The 19,073-nt window shown below is 33.6% G+C and overlaps 1 protein-coding gene across 1 annotated transcript in view; it reads right to left on the minus strand.

Annotated features, from left to right (window-relative positions):
• LOC145686111 (RNA-binding protein 42) overlaps positions 1 to 19,073 on the minus strand; it is a 129,390-nt gene that overhangs the window by 98,825 nt on the left and 11,492 nt on the right. The window contains exons 2-3 of the mRNA XM_081759076.1: positions 13,610 to 13,887; positions 2,997 to 3,159 (exon numbers count right to left, since the gene is read on the minus strand). Of these exons, the coding sequence (XP_081615202.1) occupies positions 2,997 to 3,159; positions 13,610 to 13,887 (441 nt within the window). The remainder of the gene's footprint in view (positions 1 to 2,996; positions 3,160 to 13,609; positions 13,888 to 19,073) is intronic.

The following is a 19,073-nucleotide window of genomic DNA, read 5'->3' on the forward strand; positions in this document are numbered from 1 at the left end:
AGCAACGCTTCTTGTTTCAAATGTAATATTGAATTTCGCAATTGTTCCTGACAATGACTTAATAACCATTTTATCAAGAAACACAGCACTAACATCAATTTATGAGCTTCGACACTGTCATTATCATACTTCTATCACAAGTGAGGCATGCAAACTCATTATGCTTGTGTAAGCTCAAGTGCAATTGCAACTGTTATACAACATAGAATTTGCAAGAACACATTTGATCCCCAACTTAAAAAAGAATCTGTATGCAGTATTAACAATAATATTTTTCAAATTCAACATGAAACTGATCAAATTTATCGTCTTTTGAGAAGAAAACTGTCCTTTGCACTCCGTGGAATTATAAATTAGATTGCAGTAGAGTGATATGAAATAGTTATGGCGGAGTAAACCTTATCCCAAAATAATGTCTTTTGTTTTAATTTTCACAATTACCATAATAATTGTATGTAAAGTTCTATATTATTTGCATGAATTAAAAATCGTTGTAAAAAAAAAGAAGAAGAAGAAGAAGAAAAAGAAGAAAAATGAGAGTTGGTTTTTGAACTTTCAACTGCAAGAACTGCACCAACTGTGGGGGAGCTATGGCAAAGCCTCCTAGCTTCTATTGTATTGACATTGCACTGACTTTTGGGCAATCATATCATAGACCTTTTTAGTCATTTTAAAGAATATTTTTAAATTTTTTTCTCTTTATTATAAGGAAGTTATGAATAAAAACGCCAGACAATAAAAACGATTATTGTATTTTTTCCTACAGAAACAAATAAGAACAATTTAATGTGCTAAAAGAAAACTCACAAACGCTTTAAAACTCTTGTGCCTCAATTTATTTAGAACATTTATAGTCCCTGCATATTTTGAAAAATGTAAACAGCCTATACTGTCAGTTGCATCAAAAGACTAGCTAAAGGCATAACGTAACTTGCGACTTCTCAGTCAAAATCTGTCTACGGATCTATTGGAAAAAGTTCATCTTTATATTCAGAAACCCATCTGTACATTTTCTTTGCCATTTTACTGTCTTCTAGTATAAATGGTTCCTGTCCATTTAGGGTAAGAGGGTGAAAAATATCCACTTCACTAACATCGAAAAAGAAGTTCTTCAGATGTAATGTAATATCTATGTTACACGAGTTTACGAAGACATCCAAATTCAGCACACCTTATATAGTTCTAATAGGCACTGCTTTGATACATTTTCTTCTTCAAATTTTATATTCTTGCTAAAAGAAAGCGTTGCCATAATTGTCTTTTTTTTTTTTTGCCATAATTGCTTCATAGCATAAAAAAATGGATCGATTATAGTACACCTAGCAAATCATATTATTTACTGAAATAAGTAATGTGATATATATATATATATATATATATATATATATATATATATATATATATATATATATATTTTTTTTTTTTTTTTTTTTTACAGTGCTTTGGAACATGGTAAAACCATCTACATTACTAAAATAATTTTTAAAAATTAAAGCCAGGCAAAATGTTGTATGAAATCTCCGAGTGGCGGATGAAAGCAGTGTTTATTTTAATTGCTTATAACAGTTACTAGAATCAATGTTTTAACACAATCAGGTTGTCTTGTGTAGGTGTTATGCTAAATAACACATAATATACTAAATTGAGCTATAAAAAACTGAAATGAATAGAAATCATACGCCTTTGCCATAATTGCACGTGCAAGAATTGCCTCACGTCACTCTATATACTTAAGTCCTGCTTACCAAAAAATGTACGTAACTTAATATATATTTCCTGAAAGGTGTTCTAGAATACTTAATTCAAACGGGCTTATCTTGTATCTCGAATGTCTGTAATTTACTCATACGGTTTGAGTTCTCTGACACTCTCTTCGGAGGCGTCTCAAAACTGCAAAAGTGGACTAACTGATTCATAATAGCTTTGCTATATTGAATAACTTACACTAAAATACAAATTGCTGAGTAAAGCAACGTTTATTATAAAATAATAAATGTATGACAGTTTCGCCAACTAACTGCACATATTGGCTTCATCAGACACTTCATCAGATGAAGCCAATATGTTCAGTTAGTTGGCGAAACAGTCACAATTACTCAGCAATTTGTATTTTAGTGTAAGTTAAAAAAAAGTGGACGCATTTTTTCTTCATTTCTATAGAACTCTCCTGAGAAAAAAGTAAACAGTATCACTCCCCAAAACCTATAGTAAAATTTTTGCTTTTTCGGAAAATAAATGTGTATTGTACAGTTAATATTTATCTTCCCCGTGAGTAAGTTAGTAACGAAATTCCAGATAACCATTGATCACTTTCTTCTATTTAAATGAAACAGGCTTCCTAAGAAAAAAATATGAAGCACACATTAAATGATAACCACTGAATTGGAAAACTTTGTTCATCTTGTGGGTTAGGGTTGACATTGGAATAAATTTTTAGGTTAACTTCTAGATTCACTTTTTTGCAGGACTAATATACACTAAACTGTGAAGAGCATGTTGTTGGAAAATTTATATATATATGAGAGAGAGAAAGACATGACATCAATGTGCACGTAATAAAAAGAGAAGCGAGTTCCGTAATGAGCTAATTTTCATGCTGCAGTTACATATACTTAAACTGTGAAGAGAGAGAGAAAATTTATCAAGGTATTGTATTATACGTCAGAGAACTTAAGTGTCTATAACTGCAGCATAAGAACAATCAAAACACAAACCAAAATACAATAAAATAAATAAATAAAAATATCAATACAGTTGATATATGTCTCCACAAAACAATGCCTCCTTTAATCACCTGTTAAAACCTGAAATGTTTATAAGCTGGCCTGCCATTTCGTCGACTACTCTGACATAAAGTCATTTCATTTTCAATCTTTTTCCTGGTTCAAAATAAAATTTACTGAGATAGTTAAATACTACAGTAGAATCTCAATTACACATCACATGACAATTGTAAATATAAGTGAAAATTTAAAACGTTATTTATTGAGACATACCTAACAATGGCTGGTATTTGTGCCATCGTAGTAGCTATCATTGGACCTTCCATTGGTACTGGTCCCGGCATAAATGGTGGCCTGCTCATAGGAGGACCCATAAATCCAGGCGGTGTTGGTCCCAACATAGGACCAGGACCTAAACCCATTCCAGGTGGCATAGCTAGAAAGTACAAATGAAAAAATACAATCGCACATATTTGCAAAAATTGCATTTGCACTAGTTTATATATACAGCGGAGCATAAATATGTGGATTATACAAGCTCAAAGTGACAATAAGATCGAAGTAGTACGAACATTCGGTCTCCAGAATAAGATCAATAGATACTAGAGCCTTTCTATTTGATCTGTGCCCCTTCTGGCGCTGCAGTCGATGTGTGCTTTCTCGTACCTCCCTCAAAAGAGGAGGGAGAAGTTGTTGCGGCCGAGATCTTTCAATTGTTAGATGCGGAAGCGTTGCCAAAATGGATTATTTCACGGACTTCGCTGTCCTCTATCTTGTTAGCCATTCTAAGTAGCCTACGATCTTCACTCGTCAAGACCAAATGATTGAAAGACAAATTGGCAACACAGCTGAGGAAGGCAAGGCACACTTCTTTTCCGTAAGCAAAGGGAAAATTTCCTCCGTCAGAGGGTGGCGGGGGTGGGGCCGAAGTATAGTTCGCATACTTTCCGAGGGAATAGATGAGATAGACAGGCTCTACCTAATCAATATAATCCTTCATTTAGTACAAAAGTGGCAAAATTTTAAAAAGGCCCTTATTGACTATGATGTTGAATATGACCCTAAATGTTAAGGAGAGTTTTGTGTAAAAACATCGCAGGTGAAGGTACGCATTCTCCTCCAGTGAACAATTGTGTAATTTCTGCGCCCATGTTAACCTGCTTACAAAAAATGTACATAACTTAATATACCATATATTTACTGAGATATGTTCTAGAATACTTAATTCAAACGAGCTTGTCTTGTATCTCGAATATTTGTGTGTCTTTCTTCAACTCAATCTCCTAAAATGATGATGATTTTAAGTTCTGTCTTAAACCTTTTAAATTATATTGTAGATCTTTATTCGATAGGGTAGTATCTTCATTATTCGATTAGAAAAAAGTACTAATAAAGCTTTTTACTTAGTTTTTTTTTCGTTTCTTCAAGCCTGGAGGCATTATAGAACACATTATGTATGGTTTCACGTCTTTCTGCGTCGAGACATAGGGGATGAGACGTCATAACTTTATATTAAAAAAATGTTAGGACTATTTTTATTATTTTTGGGCGGGCTTACTTTTGCACCTAAAAAAAATGAAATTTTGCATACATATACAGCATACTCCTTAATATGTTTCATATTTGTTTCAGATCTCTGAGTTAATCTTGGAGGTGGGGCCAGAGGGGCAAAATGGTTTTTAAAAAAAGGAATATTTTTTAACAAAAATCCCTTTTTTTCGCGGTTTTCGCGCCTCAGATATATGATGGAGATGTGAAAGGCTGTTTTATTCTGAAGAGAATGAGATACAAATCATGATCCTAGGATAGGGATGTCTGAGGAAACTTCAACATGAGATCCTGTTTTATGAGGGACTCTAGGGTATCGTGGGAATATTCTTAGCACATTGGTAAATATTTTTTCCCACCCTTACTTTTCAACATAGACGCCTGATATTTTGTACACACATTTAGTATACCTCTTAGTGTTTTTCAGTTGATTCTGAGATCTGTGCGTTAACGTACTGGGGTCCAGAGGGGCTCAAAATTTAAAAAAAAAAAAAAAAAAATCAGAAAAAATCCCGATTCCTCTCAAAGTTTCCCGCCTCAGGGACATGATAGGAAAATGTGAATGGTACCACTTGAAAGGTTGTTCTATTCTGAAGAGAATGAAGTAAGAACCATGATCCTAGGATAAATAAGGATGATGCTGTAGCTGATTGACTGAAAGTCTGTAATTTGCCTTAAAAAAAATTAAAAAATAAGAAAAATAAAAGGGTTAAAGTAAGAATTTGAATCCATAATCATCTTCACCTCATGGTCTAAAAGTTCCAAGTAATAAGCTGCGAAACTAATGGCTGTTTCACAATACTACTGCTTTGTAATCCTGATTGACTTAAAACAAATAAATCCCTTGAAAATGGTAAGCATGTTTCGATATCGCTGGATTCCACTCAGTTTTCCCTGATAAATGGTTAATCAAATAAATCCAATTTATGTACTTTCAGATACTAACACCTATTTATCATCTGATATTAAATCATTGCTGTCACGAATTCACAACTTTCTTCCCAAACGTTTTCTTCAACATTTGAACCAGGTAGCTACTTTTTTTTTTTTTTTTGGGGGGGGGGGACAGAATTGAGCAACAAGCATGAAGCATACGTGGAATGAAATTCGTAACTATGAGCTCATAAGATTAGTTATATCATTGTAATTGTAAAAATTGCGTCGTAATAAGCGTGCAAAATGGCGTGTCACTACTAGAATATAACTTCTAAGTTCCAGGGAAGAGAAAAAGAAATAATATTTCTGTGGCAAATTATCAATTGAAGATATGATTAATTTAAACTCAGGAATGTGTCTAAATATTTATTAATGCTCAAATTTTCAATGGAAATGGTGGCTTATTTATTTTTAAAAACGGCTCGAACCTTCATCAGCAGCTTATTTATTTTTATAAACACACACTGCTGTTTCAATTGCATCTCATGACTTCCACTATATAATAAAGAATAATTTCAGATATGGTTAAGCTTCTGTAAGATCCTGAAAACAAAACACTTAAACCATACCATAATAGGCAGTTTGTAGCAAATCCATCATGGTATGGTTTATGTATTTTGCTTTCTGGGTGTTACAAGTAAGCTTGACCATACCTGAAATGATTGTTTCATTACATAATGGAAACCATGAGATGTAACTGAAACTGCAGTGTGTATTTATGTAAATAAATAAACCGCTGATGAACACACGGTTTCTCACTGAAAACTTTGGATTCATAGTAAATATTTACTCGTATTTTTGAGTTAATTTAATAGTTATAATCATGCGTCAGTTTAGTTTCTTCAGTGGTTAATTGAAGTGAAGTGAAGTGAATGTCACAGAAAAGGCACATGAAACGGGTAATGTCGACAGTCTATCTTATTCTACCACCTATTGCCATGACAGTGATTCCGTCACCAAAGTAATTTCGATTGTTGTGGCACTGAATGTTTCGTCACACGCTCAGACAAGTTTACACAAAAATTACGTGGTTATGTAAAGGAATAGTGTAAAGTATCTATCTTTCGTTGTACTGTATAGTATATGCTGTTTCTTACCCTACAACAATCGGTTGAACCATCTCCGTAGCACATATGAACTAACATTACTTCATGAACTAATAACAAAGAAATATAAAGCCACTTACCTATTATTAGAGTGAATTCTTCAATTTGTGTCATCTCCATTTATTTAACTTACTGAAGAAGTTGGACGCACCCAACATTTTTTCACTAGAGATGCAAAGCCTCAGGGAGAGATGGAGACAGAGGGAAGAAGGGTTTTTTGGGGGGAAAAGACGTAACTTTTTTCATGGTTTTTTTGCCTTGGAAATATAGGCTTTTTCAAGATCTCAATTTCAGTAAAGAAATAACAATTTGTTCAATCTCTCTTTTTATAACAAGAAAAGTCACTTGATGATTGTATTCTGAATTAAATAATAATAATAATAATAATAATAATAATAATAATAATAATAATAATAATAATAATAATAATAATCATCCAAGAATCGAAAAACTTCGTCATTCGATAAGAAAAAAAGGATAAATTGTGACGCGGTGGGATCTACAGTTGCGACGAATTGTATGTAGAATTATTAAAGTTATATTACAGGATTAAAAACACTTCAGTAAAATTATTAATATCATCAACAATAACTCTACTGAAAATATATCATTTAAATTTCGTGTCATGGAATTATTTACAATTTCAATGTAAGCAAAAACTTCCGTTAGTTACGTTTTAACAGTTAAAGTCATATTTTAAGTGGAAACATATATCAAATGAGCATTTACAAACTTTAAAACTAAGAAAAAGTAATTCTAGCTAGTTGGAATCATTTTCTTTTAAACATATAACAGTAAGAAAGACAAGGTTTTGTTAACAAGTAACTTTTATTGTATTAGATTTACAACAAGCCAAACAGCAAATCGCTTTTTGAATTTTGAAAACGGAACCCTTTAAGTATCCGAAGGCTCTTTAAATATTTGTAAGCACGTAGAAAAATGAATATAACGTAAGCGTACTTCTTTACCGAAAGAGAGATTTGACTTTAGTACCTTTACTTCAGTTTCTTTACTGAATGTGGTTATTATTTTTATTTATTTAATTCCTTGCAAATTAAAATTCAGGCAACTCAAAAGGTCAGATACGTATCTTCAAGTCAAAACGCCATCTCAGCCTCGCAGGCAAACAAGACAATGCCAATGCCAATGAAAATAGATGGACCAGAATCAATCTCAAGAATCGTAAGCATTATGTGGTGTAATGACATTTTCTTGATTAAGTGTAATGAAGTTCTCTTGAGAATCTACTACAAGAAGTTAAGAGTGACAATCGGATAAAGGAACCATAGAAAGTCAAAAAGAAATAGTGGCAGTTAATCCCAAACTATCTTTTTATGACCAAAAAAAGAAAAAAAAAAAAAAAAGAAAAGAAAAACCCCGTCCCAAAACTAGTCAACTTGTTTTCGTATCTTTTTAATTACACTTTGTAAGCAACACATAATTATCAAATAAATTCTACAATTTGTCCTTATAAACGAACAGAACTTAAATTTTGTGCGATCTTCAGTGGGAACGTAAAATCAAGGTAAGTAACCTAAGTAGTGATACGTATTCTATTTCAAGCAGTAGATTCTGTCTCATAGTTTCAGTGCTGAAGAAGGGATGTTAACCGCCAATTATTAGATAATCGCTCCCAAATTAAGTCCTATTTAACATTTTTTTTTTTATTGACTACACGCGCCTAAATACTTTCATTAACAATTTTGAGCTATTAGATTATACACTTTAACTCACCTAAATTTTATTATCTTCTCTTTAGCTGCAATCTCCGAATGTCTCGAAATCAACGCTTGTACACTGAAAGAAAAAGTTAATTACGCAAATATTTCTTTAATTTTAAACGGAGAGCCTACTTGGATTGGAAACGCATCAAATAATGAGTGTTCCACTCAAGGTAGCTCCGATAATATTAATTTGCTTCCGTAAATATTTCAAGGATTTCGTGTATATTTTTTACAAAATACGGTAGTGAGAATTATAGATATACTGCGATGGAGAGGGTGTTCATTGTAAAATAAAAAAAAAATTGTAATATAAATTGTAAAATAAAATTGTAAAATAAATTTGTAAAATAACCTTTTAAAAAATACTTTTAATAATTCCGTTACGATTGTCCAAGATCACTAGATTTGATACCACTTGCATTGTTTAGCAGAATAATCTAGAAAAAAAAAAAAAAAGGTGTCTACATGCAAAAACCATGGACACTAAATGGGGGTACATCCGGATTGAGATCCACACAGTGATACCAGACGTTCTGGCAGTCATCTTCAGAAGTATGCACCATCGCATTCAGTACCTCAGGGAGGACATTTCCCACATCTTCTGTGACTACTACATTTTATTATATTTCTTATGCATACAGGTGTGACGTGTAAATGTTTTATTTCATCTTGTGGTTTTTATTTCTTTCTTTCTTCTGAACAACACTTTCCGGGGCTACCTTCGAGTGGGACATTTCGTATAACAAATGAAGTTATTTAGTTTACTTTAACTACACAGGATCATTAATACATATATACGTACCTGTTTACTCTGATATCCAGGAATGAACGAAACTGATAGGCACTTTTACACCACAGATGAATCGCTAAGAGTTGTTTCCTTGAATGTAGTGCTAATTCACGATACATTTTTGTTTTAACGTCACGGTTCCCAAACCATCATTCGCAGAATCAGGTGTTACATGAAAATATTGGTGACAAATTCAATACAGTACTATCAATGTAACAACATTTTATGTAGTATTCCGTAATGAAGTTTGCTCCTGAAAAGCTCTGCGACTTATCAAGTTTGGTAATCATTGTTCTATTACAATAATGGTCTACTGCTTTCGGCTATTCGAAAGTATTATCTTTTAAAGTCAGTGCCTCACTTTACAAAATGAAAATACACATTTCTGTATTCTACATAAATAATAAATGATGAGATTGATAAATAATCCCCTTAATTGCGGAAAAACTAAATAGCAATATTTTTATAAAATGAAGTTAAAAGCTAAAGTCAAGTGATATTTTAATCCAGTCTGTCTTTTGAAGTCCTTCAAGGAGCGACTACTCTGATTTTAGATTTTCATGGTCATACCAGCTAAAACTGAAGGAAACAGACATTACTGTTTCCTCACCCAATTTTTCTTCAGGAGTTTGTCAATTCTAAGATTTAAGGCAGACAGAAGATATAGTTTCAAGCAGATTAAAAATGCAAGAAAAAATGCAAGTACTTCGAAAGCATCACGCAAAACACTTTCACACTTTAAACTTCATTAACAATGCAGCCATTAGAATGCTTCAATATCAACATTTACAAAGAAATATAAATAATTCATAAACAACAACATATGGGTGAATTCTAATTATACTCTCCTTCTCTTCCCGTATCTTAATTGCTCATGCATTGTGAACACGGAACAATTCTCGAATATTTTAAACATTTTATCACTAGAGATTCTAAATATTCTAGAGATGTCAGTTTTTTAACTTTACTAATTACGGATTATTTACAGTTAAAAATGTTATTTCCTGAGCCTTAAAATAAACTAATCTAAGAATCTGTATAGCTTTAAAATACAAAATTTAGATTAGAAACGCCATGATAGCATATAAGTTTATAAAGGAACGCAGCTTTATACAAAATACTTCCGTAACAATTTTTATAGAGGGAGTTGGTGAGTACTACAAATTATATGCCTGTAGCCGAACTCCCTCTATAAAAATTGTTACGGAAGTACCGCAGAATTCTGAAACATGTAGTTTTGGATAGCGCACATATTAGTTCCTAAGTGAAGTCTTGACCCGACTATGGTAGGTCCCATAGTTTTGGAGCCAGTAATCTTTAAAGTTCATTTTTTTCATGTTTTCGGCAGCCTATAACTCAGAAAGGAAGCATTTGTGCATCCAGGTTGGTTTATACTTTTTGTCTTATCTTAGTGTCAGGAATCACCTCCCAAACGTTGTCGGTGTTGTTTCGAAACATCCTGTATAAGAGCCATTCCAGGTCAAATCAACACAATTTGAGAACAAAATTTACCTTACCATCTCAGATTATCATGAAATTTTGCACAGGGGTACTATTTGTATAGACTAAGAAAAATATCAAATTTCAACTTTATATGTCGACCGATATTGAAGATAGGGCTATGTAGAGTTAGGAAAAAAATGTCCAAAATAGCATGTTTAATGTATTTTGAAATTGGAATTGCACCTCTGCTAATTGAGCTAGTGAGCTGGTTGAGATGTCATTTTACATTTTTCATGCCCTTTTCTGTGGTATACAACATCATATAGGCTAATACAAATTTTTATTTCCAAAATCAAAATTTTTCAAAAAGTACATATTTTAAAATTTTGAAATTAATTCCATGAATAGATAGTATTGTTATAAAGCACCTGGCAAAATATGAATTTGGGATGATAGTGGGTTCATACTTAAAAAAAAAATTAAAACTAACACTATAGTTTTCATTAATACCCTGTACCTAGCTGAAAAATACACGAATGCATTATTTTTTTATTTTTTTATTTTTATTTTTATTTTTTTAATTATTATTATTTTGTGTGTGTGTGTGTGTGTGTGTGTGTGTGTGTGGGAATAAATCTGAATACTAACATGAAGAGTACAGTAATAGGTCTGAAACATATCACACCGACTTGTAATCTGCTGGCTATACCTATTGCCTCATACTTTAAAAACTAACTTAAAGCAAGTTAAAGTGGAGATACTTTTGAACTTTAAAAAAATTTAATACAAGTTTCACAATTAAAAATGTTACTGTAAACAAACGTGGTTTGTAAAAAGTATACATATAGCACTGGTACAACAGCAGGGTTGGCTGGTTTAAACCAGGTGTTTTTTTAAATAAAAAAAACAATGCAAAAATGCCAAAATCGTAATCACGAATGCCAGTGAATTTCATAGTGACGTTTTCACATATGTCGAATCATGTTTGTTAGTTGAATCTAATTTTCGCCTTGTAATTAAGGAGTCCGATCAGCCCTCAAAATTTCTCCCAGGTAGAAACCGAGTACTGGTTCAGATGCTACTTCAAGTAATATGTCCAATCCTTCATAACCTCGCTGTTACATAAGGACGTTAAGCCTAAACAAACCAAACGGATTGAAGCAGCTTTAGCAGGTAGTCATGAGTTCATTGCCAAGCAACAGGGAGCCTTCCTTAACTACATAAAAGAAAATCTCAAAGAATCAGAATTTGCTGTCATCTGTGATTTTTCTGAAAATTATAGCACAGCGCTACAAGATGAAGCACAGAGCCACCACTGGACAAGCTAACAGGTCACAATCCATCCTTTTGTTTTATATTTCAAACAGAAAAACAATTCTGAACATGTTAAATTTGTAGTTGTTTCCGATTGTCTACAGTACAATAGAGTTGCTGTTTACATCTTTCAAAAAGAAAATATATCATTTCTGACATCCAAATTTCAAAAACTTCCCAACAAGGTTTTTTTATTTTTCCGACAGATCTACCGCGCAATACAAAAATAAGAACTTTTCGAAACTCTGCTTTCATGAGGCAGCTTTTAAAGTGAAAGGAGAGTGATACTTCTCGGCTATAGCACATGGAAAAGGGCCTTCCGATGGAGTAGATGGTTCAGTAAAGAGACTGGCAGCTTGTGCTAATTTGCAAAGACCCTATGACAATCAAATTCAAACACAAAGACAACTTTTTGAGTGGGCAGTGGAAAACATTACCAAAGTAAATTTTGCCTACTCAACCCAAAAGGAATATACTAAAGCTGAAATGTTCCTGGAAAGTCGCTTCGATCAAGCATTGACTATCAAAGAAACACAGCAATATCATGCATTCATTCCCAAAACTACATCAACATTATTGGTGAAACACTTTTCAGATGGTTTGCAGGGTTGGGAAAAAGAAGTGTCAAAATCTCAAATAAACTTCAATTAGAAGACATCAGACTATGTCACCGCTGTCTATGAAGGAAGTTGGAGGTTCGGGTATGTTTTACAGAAAAATGAAGAACATGATGAGGTAAAAGTAACTTTTCCACCTGGGCCATCTCCATCATTCTCACATCCAAGAAATGCTGATGTTGTGTGGATATCTGTAGTGAACATCAGGGTCGGATTAACCGGGGCTATAGCCCCGGGCCTTCAGGTGAACAGGGGCCTCCACTCTGATCAAAATCTCAACTGGCTATCTAAAAAGAATCATGAAGATACAATCATCCTCATAAAATAAAATATGACCAAAAATATGAAACACATTCCCTTAAATTTCCTACTGTACTTTCACAGAAATGTATTAGGTGAAGTCATCAGGGGCCATACACACATTTTTTTTTAAGCCTCCAGATGGGTTAACCAAGTCCTGGTGGACGTTCTGACAAAAGTGAATCCTGTAACTCCCGGTAGAAGAAGTTATGTTCTCCTTGAAAATGATGTATGCCGAACAAATGTGGCCTTTTCAAATTTTAAGTGATAAACATACCCTATTACTTATTGAAAAGTTTTACTATGAAATCATCTGTACTCTTTCTTCGGATTAGTGTTCATTTTTATTTTCACAGAAGTGTAAAACTTAGTATTCTTGTGTTATTACCGTACGTACAGAGTATTCTTGAAAAATAAGTATTAGTTTTTGAATTTTTAAACAATGAACCCATTATCATTCCACATTCATGTTTTGCCAAGTGCTTTACAACAATACTATCTATTCATGGAATTAATTTCAAAATTTTAAAATATGTACTTTCTGAAAAATTTTGATTTTGATTTTGAAAATAAAAATTTGTATTAGCCTATATGATGTATACCATAGGAAAGGGCATGAAAAATTCTGTAAAATGACACCTCAACCAGCTAACTAGCTCAATTAGGAGAGCTGCAATTCCAATTTCAAAATATATTGAACATGCTATTTTGGGCATTTTTTCCAAATTTTACATAGCCCTATCTTCAATACCGGTAGATAAATACTCCTGAAATTTGGTATTTTCTTAGTCTATTTAGAAGGTATCTATGTACCAAATTTCATTAAAATCTGAGATGGTGAGGTTAAGTCACTGTGTTGAATTGATATGGAATGACCCATAAATGGAGTTATTATTTTACAATAGACAGCATTAAAATAATCACCAGGAACCAAAATTTTAACTTTTCTTACATAAAGGGCCCGAGTTTTAAATTGCTGTTCCTAATTTTCTTTTTTAAAACAGATCCTCTTCTGTTACGGTACCTCTCGCTTCTACGGATCAATAAGAACATACGGGAAGGAAACGAAGAGCATAACTAGACTTCCTGCAATAAAAAGAGTACTTACGATGCCTCACAGGAAGATGTGCCCTCTGAACTTGATGAGGAATAAGTAACGGTGGAGGTGGTGGCGGTGGGGGTGGAGGAAGACCAGCAAATCCTGTTGCCATCGGGGCAATCATTGGCTGAAATCCTATTGGTGTTGTTATTGTGGACACCACTACTGCCTGTTGTTGTTCCAATTGCTTCTGGACTTGTCTATAGGTATTCGACGCTATCACAGGGCGAGGCGGAGCAGGTGGCGGCGGAGGAGGTAATACTGGTACTGCAATTTCTGCCTCAAATCTATTAACAGAAAAATCAACATTAGTGACACTGACATATTTAATTATTTTCGCTATATTTCATGACAAAAGTTAAAAATAAACATAATTATACGTACATTTAATCATACGTATGTTTGATACAAATAAAATGAATACACAAAAGGCACAACATTTTAAGTAATTTACAACATTAATTTCTTTTAAATTTCAGCACAAAAAGGTACACAGCTGTTAATTAATATGTAGGTCATTCGGAAAGAAAAGCACAGGCTACGTTTCAAAAAAATTAGGTATTTTTTCTTTGGGAATTATCGTTAAACTTTTTTAAAGATGTAAGTGTATTTGCCTGTTGACTGTGAGTGGTTCCATCCTTAATCAATAGTGTTCATTAAGAAAATTCACGGGAAAAAAATACGCTATATTTAACAGAAGTCGAAGAATTTTAATGAAAATTACAGCGAAAAAATTTTCCTATTATGACATTATACGCATTCACAAACATCAAACTTGAGCTTAAACTAACCTCTCATTTGGCTCGTCATTCTTAATCGATTTTACTTCCACCAAAAGATACTATTTCTTCAGTAGCCTGTTTATTCTATTAAGTAGCTGAATGTTCGGTATGTCATGCTGTTACCATCCTAGGAGCTACTAATTTAGTGAGTTTTAAGCTTTTACTACATGTTACGCTAAATGCACTGATAGACATATCCTTTTTAAATTGTAATTTATTGGTGTGTATTCACTTTTTGCCTTATCTTGTTTGTTGTCAGCCAGGCGTGTACCCAGAAATTTTTGTTAAGAAGGGCCCAAACTTTGGGGGGTGGGTCCAACACTACAAGCCACTACGTTTAAGTAGTATTGAACAGGTATTATTCTGCACCCAAAATGACGATAAGTAACTGTAAAATACTTCCATCTATATTTTCAGAAAGTCACTGTGCCCTCTTGATCGACTGGAGGTTAAGGTCCCTACCAGCACCGAAGCTGTATGGGACAGAAACTATTACTTGCAATGAGATCAGAATCACTATTCGAAATCTGTTCTTGAGATAAGTATTCCTATCGGGATTTACCCTAGGACAATAAACAAGGAAAACACACTTAATTGATGACTTTCCTTAATCTATCAATCAAAGAAGAACTCTCATGCTCCGTGAGTCGAGTGGAAAGTTAGTCCATTGTTCTTATACATGTACCCTACATAAGAGTAAAGAAAATAAGACTTCATATACACATACCCTAAAGAAAATAAGACCAACTTAGAACATTTTATTTTTTTTTTATCATCCGAATTTTCGATAACTCTTACCTGTTACCTTTGACAAAGGAAGAAAAATATCGGCAAGAAACGAGATTTCACCTAGCTACATTTCTCCTGTCTTCATATTGTTTCCCAAGATTCCTGTTCCCTATCCTGTTTCTTAGATTTTTCCTTAGGTACACAGTGGTGCTATTCATCCAGTTCACTAGAACCGGTTGTTAAAATATTTCGAGTTAGAAGAACCGTTTGTTTTATGTAACAATTTCATTTCGAGGTCTCTGTTTGGGCGGACATTTATCTGTAACCAATCCATGTAATCTGGTCGCTGTTCGTAGTCCTACCAATAAGTATTCTCCTGAGACTGGAACTTACCTGGACAGGACGATGAAGGACCTCTCCAAGAAGAGTTACAAATTGTTTCCAAATCGCTCGTCGGTCTCAATGATGAGATGAGCATTAGGCGCCGAGAGGTTCGGGTGTCTCGTCTCGAAAACCTCACGGACGATCAGACGGTCATCCAGACCACAAAGCACGCAAACATCACTCACACAAACAACGAAAACACACTAGATTAAATAACACTATACTTATTTATTAGAACACTATTATGTTAAAAAAATAACGAAGAGGAAGTAACACAACACTGAACACAGAATATGTATAATAATTTTCATCACTAAAATCACACTTTGCCGTTCTAATGCGCTGTAGCTCTTTATATATATATGATTATAATTCAGATTTCACTGCGACTGCCTCTCACACCATTGACGCACTTGGGGGATTAGCACTGGGGAAAAGTTGCCTGGACAATCCCACGAGGAATCCAGTTGCTGCGCCAAACAATCCTGAAGCGTAAAGATGAGTTTTCAGCAAATTAAAAAGAGAAAGTGACTGCTGATGTTGGAGGGCGCGTGTATAACTTTTTAAACGCACAAGGTTTGTGAACCTGGGACTTCACTAGTTGGGGGCTAGCCGTCCAAATAACTGCAGAATATATACTGTGCATATAATAAGTCAGGAAGAAACACTGAAATGATTCGTCACTAACTGAAATGTTCTCACCAAAAGCAATGTTTTAAATATATATATGAAAAAGCGATAAAAGACTTCTTTGTCCAATTGTGTGGGAAAGAAGCAATTCCCACCGAGGAAAGAACTTATATGCGTCGCAGAATAAAGTACAAATCGAATATAATAATCACTGTCTTTACGAAATATACAGTGTGTCCACCAAAAAATCCTTCTATAACCTGGTAGCGGTTATAGTTACCATACTTAACAATAAATTTTACCCAGTTATACCGAAGAATGATAAAGTTTAGTTTAACAATCTTTGTTTTTAGAAATTCTTACGGCTATAGAGTTAAACACATGATCTCTTAGAACAAAGTATAAACGGTTATTACTTAATCGCAAATGCTCAGATATCAAGAATGAGAACTGGGTTCACATGAGTGTAGTGGTGAGGGTTATTTATATTTAAAACTCATACATGCCATTATCAACAACTGTCGATCCATTGCTGGATTAAGGTCTTTCTAATACTTTTTGACAACCATCTATCATAGATAATACTTTTCCAAGATATTCGCAGTGCTATATAATTTCTTCTCACATCACTTTCTATTAAGATGCTGTGTAAGTTTCTACTTATCACTTTGGGTATCCAGTAAAACATTTGCTTTTGCCCACCTTGTATGATTTGTTTCCTAAGAGAATTATATCTACCTACCTACCTATCCATATACTCTCTCTCTCTCTCTCTCTAGCTCTCTAGGAATAGCTGTTTCCTATTCATGAATTGAAGAAACCCCAAATACAGTAGTGAATAACATTTTTACTTCTGAGCAGTGTTGATTTCGTGGGTTATCATATTGAACTATGTAATCCTACTGTTTGTCTAACTCCCCACTATTCTGGTTTAATTCTTGGCACGTAGTTCTAATTAAATATGATTCATAATTCTAGATACGATACCCAGACTGCAGATACACTAAATTCTTCTGCTATATGTTCGTTTCTGGTGTGATAAAATATGAAACCATTAGTCATTTGTTCTCATTTAGTGTTTTATTGTGCCAAACTATATTCATCAAATTAAAATTTTCAGGTATTTATTTTCATTTATTTCCTTGGTTTTAAGATATGATTAGTGCTGGTGGAGGTTTGAGGAGCTTGTCTTGCTATTCAGGGGATGTTTCAGAGGGTTCGTCTCCCTCATGTGTGTCGTTTAATGTGATTTCGACTCTTCTTTCATTGTCTTTTGCGTGCAGATCAAATTTAAGACCACCACTCGAAATAATTGCTGAAAAAATATAATTCTTTTTTTAATATATATTTGCCATAAAACTACAGTGCAAAAAAACTGTGCTAGGTGGTCCGTAAAAAGCAGCACAAACGCTATCTAACCGATCAGGACAAAGAGAAGCTAATGGATCAACGTGGGGGTGTCCATACGGAGTAGGCACGTCAGCGAGGAAAATGGAAACTGACTGTTTCCTCATGTTACTATACAACGAGATTGTATATCTAATCTAAATTACTTCCATTTTCTTGTAGTTATTTTGGGCAACGGCGCTTAAAAGTGTACAATTTGTTGATAAGAAGAAGAAAAAATGTAGAATATATGTTGATTTTATATAGATAATCATGTAATGTCAGTTGTTGAAAAGAAGATAGGTTTTTGTCTCTTGTTGCTATGGCAACAGAGTAATTCGTTCATGAAATAAGAAGAATAAAAGTCAGTTGTATCAAACATTTAATGTACTTGATTTTCAAGATATTTAATAAATATTGCAATTACAGGTAACAATTAAGGTGTTTAATCGTGTTTACCCATTTTAGTGATTCGAACTGTTAACATATATGTAACAAGCTAAAATATAAATATAATGTTACATTTTAGATGGGGTTATCTCGCCCAGGACATACCTTGAGAGTTGCGTGAAGAAAAGTAAGCAATCTCGAAAAGACGTCAAAACGGAGTACACTTTGTTGAGAAGTAAAAGAAAAATCTATCGCAATCTTAAAATGGATATTGAAAGTAATAATGAAGAAGGTGGTGGTGGAACATCGAGTTTGGAGACAACAACAAATGTAGCTGACCTTATAAAACAGTTAGGTCAATCTTTGTTGCAGCAAATGGACACTAGTTTTCAGCAAATAGATACTAAATTTGAACAAAAGTTTCAGCAAATGGACACTAGTTTTCAGCAAATAAATACTAAATTTGAACAAAAGTTTCAGCAAATGGACACTAGTTTTCAGCAAATAGATACTAAATTTGAACAAAAGTTTCAGCAAATGGATACTAAATTTGAACAATTACACAGGCTATGACTCAGCGAATGGATAATAAATTAGAGCAAATAACACAGCAAATAAATACTAAATTAGAAAGAACCGACGGTAAGATGGAACAAATGTTGCACAGATTTACAATTGTGCAAAGTGCAGTAGATGTTGAAACGCAGGTTAGTGAACATAGTAACCAAATTAAAGTATTACAAGAAGAAATAGACAGTATAAAGGAAAAGATCATCTCTATAAACATTAACCCTGATTCGATCATCAATAGGGACCATTTATCCAATGAACCCAGATTAGCAATAGAAGAAAGTGATATACCGGAGAGCTCTTCGGAGAGAGATGAAAGTGCCTGTAGCATGGGGAAGGAAGAAAGGAGACCCCGTTCAGTACATCGCAGGAAAGCCAGATGCATAAAATCTAATCATACGAAACCGTTTCATAGTAACAATTATCATTTTAAATTCAGTGAAATTCGATCTTCAATGAAATTTAGTGGAAGGTCGCAAGACATACCTGCCAGCGTATTTTTAGAAAAAATCGAAGAGAAATGTAACTCAATTGGTATAGACAAATCTAAATTTCTCAAAATTTTACCGTATCTTTTACTACCATCCCACTCTGTTTGGTTC

This window comes from Thermobia domestica, chromosome 5, assembly GCF_964235325.1.
Source record: "Thermobia domestica chromosome 5, izTheDome1.hap1.1, whole genome shotgun sequence".
Taxonomy (NCBI): Eukaryota; Metazoa; Arthropoda; class Insecta; order Zygentoma; family Lepismatidae; genus Thermobia; species Thermobia domestica.